Here is an 8,302-nt window from a genome sequence, read left to right on the forward strand (position 1 = left end):
GTATTGAGAATGAAAAAAAGAAGAAAAAAGAAAATTAAAAAAGTTGGATTGCCAATAAGTGATCAAGACAAGGTGGGGTTGTATATGGGGCATAGCTGCATGATACACTGCCACGAACACTCTACTTCGCTTTCTCTCTCTACACTACAAAAGAAAAGCTTATTTTATTGTGGAAATAATAAGAGAAAGGAAAGGGGAATAATAAGGATTATAATCTTAATTTTACTAGATAATTAACAAGGATTCAACTAACAACACATTAATAAATATTTTAAAATTAATTAGTGATTATTTAAATTTTATTTTTTAAAAATATAAAATTAATAATTATTAATTACATTTATTTAAAATTAATTAATTAAAAATTATTTATCTAAACTTTTCTTTATGATATAGGGAAAATTCCTTAAATTGAGAGCAATCACACATGACAATTGATGAGAATAAAATTAAAACAACGCCAAGAGACCAAGGTAAATTTGGTTTGTTTAACGGAGTAATACCTAGGTATTATAATGTGATATGAATTTACTTAATACTTTCATAAAAGAAATTAGTCAAGAATTTTAAATTGAGTTTCTTTTGCTTTATTAGTATATATTTAATAATTCATAGTATTATAAAGGCCATTAATTGGTATAACATGGAAATAGAAGAAAACAATTTAGATTGAGAGAGAGAGAGAGAGAGTTGAAACTTGAAAGGGTCTAAAAAAAGTAAAAGAAAATGAAAGCGGCGAAAGAAAAGAGTGGTATGTGTGTGTGTTTAACGATGGTAATCTATTGGCCCATTAGGTTGTAAGATGAACAAATAGGAGGGGTATGAAGAAGATTGGGCTTTTTGATTGAAGAATAGTAATGGGTGGTGGTGCCTATGACTATAAGTATGAGTGGAGAAGGCATTTTGGTTTGTTTGTTGCACACGTCGAACCCCGCGTTGCTGCCTCAATGTGAAGTTGTGAGTGAGAGTTGAGAGTGTCACACGTGGCTAATTCTCTGAGTGTCCCTCATCTTTGCCTTCAAAATCTTAGTCACATCATATTACTACCCCACACGCTTGCAATTCCATTTCCCACTTTTCTTTACCTTCCTTCTCCTTTCCTTTCCTTTCCTTTTGGGTTTACTACATGTTTGGTAGTAGTGTAACAAGACACTAAGCAAGTTTTAAGTTTAGAAAACTTTGTTTCAATCTTAATTGTCTCTAGATTGATATTTTTTAGGGAAAAAGCATTTGTCTTTAAAGGGATAATTACAATTTCTTCAAACTATATTAGTTACATCTTTAACAACAAAGTCAGAATAATGGTCAAAGATAAAAACAAAATGAAGTATAAAAAATAAAAAAAATATTAAAATAATAACTATCTACTCTTGTCTTAATCTAATGATAAATATTTTGAACAGAATAAAATCTTATCTTTATCTTGTAAGTTTTAATGCATTTTAAAATTTATAATATAATGTACGTTATGAAATTATTTATCTCAAAAATTTAAATAAATAAAAAAATATATAAATAATTATATCAATAGTTCTGAAAATAAAATTGAATTAGTAGTTTGATCTAGTTAATCGAAAATTGATTATCAAACCGATTTTATTTTAGATAAAAGTCATTTGATAGTGAACTTGTTAAAATTTGAAAAGTTCAGTAAAAAATAATAATATATTATTTTATTATATTAATTTAATTTTAATAATTTTGATTGAATTTTTGAACCTCTAATTTTATTGGTTTAATAATTGTATCATTTTTAAAATCTACTCAATCTCTTTTTCTCTTTCTGTTGACTAAGCATGGCATAAAAAGGATTGTTATTAATCATTGAAAGAAATTTTTGAGTAATTATCTAAATCAACCGTAAAAAAAATTTAAAAATAGATATTTTAGTCTTTAAAAAAATTAATACACAAAAATATCTCTAAAATTTTATTCAGGCAAACAAATTAGTTTTCAATCTATTTTTTGGCAGTGTAATTACCCAAATCAGTATTCAAAAATTTTAAAAATAGACATTTTAGTCCCTAAATAAATTAATACATAGATCAATCCCTAACATTTTTTTCTGTCAGATATAACAATTTTTCGACGTAACTCACAACGAAGAATGCAAATTTGACATACTTTTTTTTTGTTAACATGATTTTTGCACATATTATAAATAAAAGAAAAATAATATATATGTGCCACATGAATGTGTATGTTAATTTAGTCTAATTATGAAGTAGAAATTCAGTTATCTTTTGAGTTAATTGATGATTTGGTGATCAAGTTGAGATTCAAGTGAAAATAAAAGAATAATTTTGATTATATTTAATTCCTACCTATCTGATGACAAGAATTATTGTCGGTCTAAAATTTCTCTTATAGAAATAAGAACTTCGTTGTAAACATAGCTCCAAACTAACTAATAATCTTCACATCAAATTTTAATAGATTTGGTTGTCACAAGTACAAATCCCAATGAAAATTAACCAAAGTATTCAAATCTCGGATCGTCTCACAAGGAATTGCAATGAAGTGATCAATTATTGGCTATGAAGGAACAATGGGGTTTGATTAAACGACAAGAGAAGTAAAGAAAACAATTAAAGAAAGCACTTAATAAAGAGAGACATTCATGGCAATGATTGAGAATATATGCTTTCTATCCTAGTCACTAATCATAACAATAATTAACAAAGGCTTATCTTATTTTGTCATTCCCAACAATGTAAGAAGGTATAATGTTATCTTCACATGAGAGAAATAAGACTAGTTAATCTCAATCCAAAAGTCCTAATAAACTTACTAATTGAATTAGCAAGAGATTAGAGTCAATGGAAATAATATTAACTAACAACTCTAGATCACCAATCTAAATTGGGTACTAATGACTCAAGATTACTTAATTTTTCTTTCCAAACCAAGAATGCTCAAAGATCTACTCTAACATCCAACCAAGTATTTTGTCAAACACTTGGAAGGCATAAAAGAAAAGCATAGTAAAAGTGCAAGAAAGATAAATTCTACAACTACCCAATGCAAGAAAAGTAAGATCAACAACTCAATTCAACAATAAAAGGAACATAAAACATCAATTGCATTAAAGAAAACCAAATCCAACAAGAATTCATCAATAAACTAAAAGAGGCATAAAAGGGGAGTTAACAGTGCAAACTAAGAGAATTAAGATGTAGGAACAAGAAATTACAAGGAAAACTAAAGGAAAATAAGAATTAAACCCTAGATTTAAGATGCAAAATACCCAGGACCAAATACATGGGGGCAAGTAGAGACCTGGCCACCCCCAGCTTTTTACAAAAAAAAAAAAATAGTAGTAAAGTTTAAGAAGCCCAACCCATAAAATATAATAATTTTTGAAATTTTTTAAAGTCCTAAAGCTAAATTGGCTACACATAAACACTATTGTTCCTTTTGACTTTTGACGTTTAGGATTCTTTTTGAAATTGAAGCCATAGCGACGCGCGATGCCCTCTAGTCCTTTACTCCACTGAGTTACTGACCACTATCTCACAACTCACAAGGTATATTTTATTATATATTTTAAATTTAAAATTTGTTATTATATATCTTAAATAGTTACTATGCAGATTTATTGTTCTTGTTGATATATCTCTATGTATTGTACTACGGTATGACTATGTATATTATTAATTTGTCTAGTAGTATTTTTATTTTTTATTTTTAGTAAAATTAATAGTGATTTAGTAAAAAAATATTATTAATTTGTTATTGATGTTTAATTAATAAAAAATATTTAGACTTTATTTATTTATATGAGTATATAATTATTTGAATTTTTTTTCAGGTAAAAAGAAACTAGAACATTTTATGATGAAAAAGCAAAGTAAAATTGATGCAATTTTTAAGAGAAAAGCTGCTGATAATGTTGGAGTTCAAACAAGTCAACCCTCTAATCTTATTTCACAAGAAGTTTAAGTAAGTGAACTCTCTAATCTTACTCAAAATGCACATCAACATGAATCCAAAGTTCCAAGATTAGAAAGAGATGTTGATATCTCTTTATTTGAAAGGGATCCAGTAAAGCGACGTCCAATTTGGTAGTATAATGTCAATGAACGTGATTAGATTCGTAGAGCATACATAATAGCTGGGCCAAACCAACCAACAAATATTAGCTATCCAGCTTCTGGTAATAACAATCACCGTCGATATTTTCAATCTTCTTGGTTTAAGAAATTTCTAAGTTGGTTAGAATATTCACCAGAAAAAGATGTTGCTTATTGTTTGCCTTGCTACTTGTTTAGTAAACATTATGGTGCTCGTAATGATGGAAAAAATGCATTTTCAGAGTTAGGATTTAGTAATTGGAAGAAAGTAAATAATGGAGTGAATTGTACATTTGTATATCACGAGGGTTCTATTCCTAATTCTCCCTATAATTTATGTGTGAAATCTTGTGATGATTTAATGGCTCATTCTAAGCATATAGACAAAGTTCTTGATAGGTATAGTGATGAAACTATAGCAAATAACCGTTTAAGGTTGAAGATATCCATTGATGCTATTCGATGGCTTGCATTTCAAGCATGTGCATTTAGAGGCGACGATGAAAGTCCTGGATCTTTGAATAGGGGAAATTTTATTGAGTTAATTAAGCTTTTAACTTTATGCAATCAGAATGTTAATAATGTTGTCCTTGAAAATGCTCCTGGAAATGCTCAATATATATCTCCTTGTGTTCAAAAAGATATATTGCATATCTTTGCTTGAAAAGTGCGTGCAACAATTCGAGAAGAAATTGGTGATTCTAAATTTTGTATAATTATTGATGAAGCAAGAGATGAGTCAAAGCGAGAACAAATGTCTGTGGTTTTGAGATATGTAGACAAGCACGGTTGTGTTCAAGAAAGATTTTTTGATCTTATACATGTTTCTGATACGTGTTCTTTGACATTGAAAACAGAAATTTCATCAGTTCTTTCTCGTCATAATATTGATGTTCAAAATCTTAGGGGACAAGCGTATGATTGAGCTAGTAATATGCGTGGTGAATGGAATGGATTGCAAGCTCTATTTTCGAAAGATTGTCCTTGTTCATCAATTACAATTAGCACTTGTTTTTGCAGCCAAAGAAGTTTGCTATGTTCATCAATTCTTTTCAACTTACACTAATTGTGAATGTTGTGACTGTTTCTCCTAAACGTCATGATCTGTTAAGGGTTGCTCAAGCAAATAATGTTGCAAACTTAAACGCCGATGATCAACTTGTGACAGGTAGTGGACTTAATCAAATTGGTACTTTGCAAAGAGCTGGAGATACTAGATGGGGGTCTCATTTGAATTCTGTACGTAGCTTGCTATGCATGTTTGATGCTACTTGTGAAGTTCTTAAAAAAAGCACTGAAGAAGGTAATTTCTCCACTCGTGGTGATGCTAGTGCTGCTTATGATGCTATCACATCCTTTGAATTTGTCTTTGTTTTGCATTTGATGAGAAATATTTTGGAAGTTAGTCATGATCTTTGTCAAGCTTTGCAACGAAAAAATCAAGACTTTAATCCAACGAATGAGAGAATCAAGTTGGGAGGCTTTCATAAAAGAAGTTTTATTGTTTTGTGAGAAACATGAAGTTGAAGTTCCTGATATGAATGCATTGCATATTCCTAGAAGAGGCGAACTTGCAAAATTGTCGACCAAATTTCAGTGGAGAATCATTACCGTGTTAATTTATTTCTGGCTGTAATTGATACACAGTTGCAAGAGCTTAATGGAAGATTCAATGATCATATGGTGGAATTGCTTACTTTAAGTTCAACTTTAGATCCCAGAGATAATTATAAGTTCTTCAGTGTCAACAAAGTATGTGAATTAGTAGAACGATTTTATCCAGGTGACTTCAGTGACCAAGAGAAATTTCACATTAGAATGCAAGCTCAACATTATGAACTTGACATTCCTAATCATGTTGAGTTAACTAACTTGTGCACAATTTCGGAGTTATGTCAAGGATTAACGAAGACAGGAAAGTCTTTAACATATCCTTTGATTGATCATTTGATTTGCTTGGTATTAACTCTCCCTGTTTCAACTGCTACAACTGAGAGATCTTTTTCAGCTATGAATATTGTGAAGAATAGACTCAAAAATAAAATGGAAGATGAATTTCTTGCTAATTGTCTTTTGATTTACATTGAGAAGAAGATTACTGAAAGATTTGACACCGATTCTATTATCGATGAATTTTATGATATGAAGAATCGACGTGTACCACTTCGTTAGTAAAAAGTATGCATATTTTGTTTGTACTTTAAATATAAGTATTCTCTATCATTATATTTTTGTAATGAATCTTACATTATAATTTATTTGCATATTTCTTTAATATTATATATGTTATTGGCCTCCCCATAATAACATTTCTGGATCCGACCCTGAAAGTACCCTAAGAACCCTAATTCTAGAGAGAAGATGGAGCTTCTCTCTCTAGAAAACTAACCTACATGATGCTATCCTAAAATTAATTGTTCCCCCTTTACCCAAGCTTGAATTCTACATGAAATAGCCTCAGGAATCAGTTGGATTTGGGCCAGGAAAGCTCATAAATTGCCCCCTAGCTATTTCACTTTAATGAGGTCACCTGCGAGCTGTGACGCGTACGCATCGCTTGGAATTTTAATTCACACGCGTACGCGTCATGTCACGCGTATGCGTCGCCATGCGACTCCATCTCCACGCGTGCGCGTCTGTCACGCGTGCGTGTCGATGTATGCACTCCAAATCTTTGTTTTTCCACGAGTTCTTCACTTTGCATGCTTTTCTCTTCACTCCTTTGATCCATTCCTAGCCTTTTCAACCTGAATTCACTAACAAACACATCAAGGCATCTAGTGGAATCAAAGGTGAATTAAAACTAGCAAATTAAAGGCCTAAAAATCATATTTTTATAAATGTGAGATAAGTTGATAAAATTCTCCAAATTAAGTACAAGATAAACCATGAAATTGGGGTTTATCAAACCTCCCCACACTTAAACCAAGCATGTCCTCATGCTAAACTCAAGAAAGAAACAAAGGGTATCAACATTTATTCAATGCAAACTATCTATATTCAATCTACTTTTATGCAATCTATCTAATTGAATGCAATTACTCGGTCAAAATAAATCCATTCCCAAGAGAGCATGTACAAACATGAGGGCTAAAGGTGTCTCAATGAGATCAAATCCACAATTGATTTGAGTTATTGAAATGATTTTACAAACTTGCAAGAAAAGAGATGATCATGGGTGAAAATATGTAATTGAGTAATTGAACCCTCACCGGATGTGTATCTGCTCTAGTCCCTCAAGTGTATAGAGTTGATTTACTCAATTCTCCCTTAATCATGCTTTCCAAGATTTATTTTTCATCTAACAATCAACAATTATTTCATGCATGCATACAAATATCATGAGGACTTTTCCATAGGTTGTAATGGGGCCAAGGTCAAAGTAGGATTGTATATGGTTAAGTGGACTAGAAATTTGAATCTTTGATGAGCTAAAACTTCCCACCTAACCTAAAACAACCTATACTATTTAAATGTTAACCTATCTACCCATTCTTCACTTTTTGACACACTCATGCATTTCTCTTTTGATCACCATACATATGCATTGATTTTTATTAAACTTTACTTTGGGGCATTTTGTCCCCCTTTTTATTGCTTTTTTTCTCTCTTTTTCTATATATTTTTTTCTTTTCTTTCATTTTTATTTTTTATTGTTTTTCTCATTTTTTTCAAACCAAAATATATACAAGAGCATTGATGAGTGGATAATTTATACGCTTTTTGGCATTATTTTTAGGTAGTTTTTAGTAGGATCTAGCTACTTTTAGGGATATTTTTATTAGTCTTTATGCAAAATTCACATTTCTAGACTTTACTATGAGTTTGTGTATTTTTCTGTGATTTTAGATATTTTCTAGCTGAAATTGAGGGACCTGAGCAAAAATCTGATAGAAGGCTGACAAAGGATGCTGATGCTGTTGGATTCTGACCTTCCTGCACTCGAAATGAATTTTCTGGAGCTACAGAACTCCAAATGGTGCGCTTTCAATTGCGTTGGAAAGTAGACATCCAGGGCTTTCCAGAAATAGATAATATTCCATACTTTGTTCGAGTTTAGACAATGCAAACTAGCGTTCAACGTCAGTTCTATGCTGCATTCTGGAGTAAAATGCCAGAAACACGTCACAAACCAGAGTTAAACGCCAAAAACACGTTACAACTTGGCGTTTAACTCCAAGAGAAGCCTCTTCACGTGTAAAGCTCAAGCTCAGCCCAAGCACACGCCA

The 8,302-nt window shown here is 31.0% G+C and overlaps 1 protein-coding gene across 1 annotated transcript; it reads left to right on the forward strand.

The window, feature by feature from the left end:
• The first annotated feature begins 4,434 nt into the window (after positions 1-4,434).
• Positions 4,435-6,245, forward strand: LOC107459420 (uncharacterized). The gene is made up of 3 exons (XM_016077652.1): positions 4,435-4,704; positions 5,094-5,474; positions 5,634-6,245. The coding sequence occupies exons 1-3, from the start codon at positions 4,435-4,437 to the stop codon at positions 6,243-6,245; spliced, it is 1,263 nt and encodes a 420-aa protein (XP_015933138.1).
• The last annotated feature ends 2,057 nt before the right edge of the window (positions 6,246-8,302 follow it).

This window comes from Arachis duranensis, chromosome 7 (genome assembly GCF_000817695.3).
Source record: "Arachis duranensis cultivar V14167 chromosome 7, aradu.V14167.gnm2.J7QH, whole genome shotgun sequence".
In the NCBI taxonomy this organism is placed as follows: domain Eukaryota; kingdom Viridiplantae; phylum Streptophyta; class Magnoliopsida; order Fabales; family Fabaceae; genus Arachis; species Arachis duranensis.

Coding starts and splice junctions, on each gene's coding strand:
- LOC107459420 (XM_016077652.1), top strand. CDS start 4,435: ATGGCTCATTCTAAGCATATAGACAAAGTTCTTGATAGGTATAGTGAT. Junction 4,705..5,093: donor CTCAATATATATCTCCTTGT/GTTCAAAAAGAT, acceptor TTGTTTTTGCAG/CCAAAGAAGTTTGCTATGTT. Junction 5,475..5,633: donor TGATGAGAAATATTTTGGAA/GTTAGTCATGAT, acceptor GCATATTCCTAG/AAGAGGCGAACTTGCAAAAT.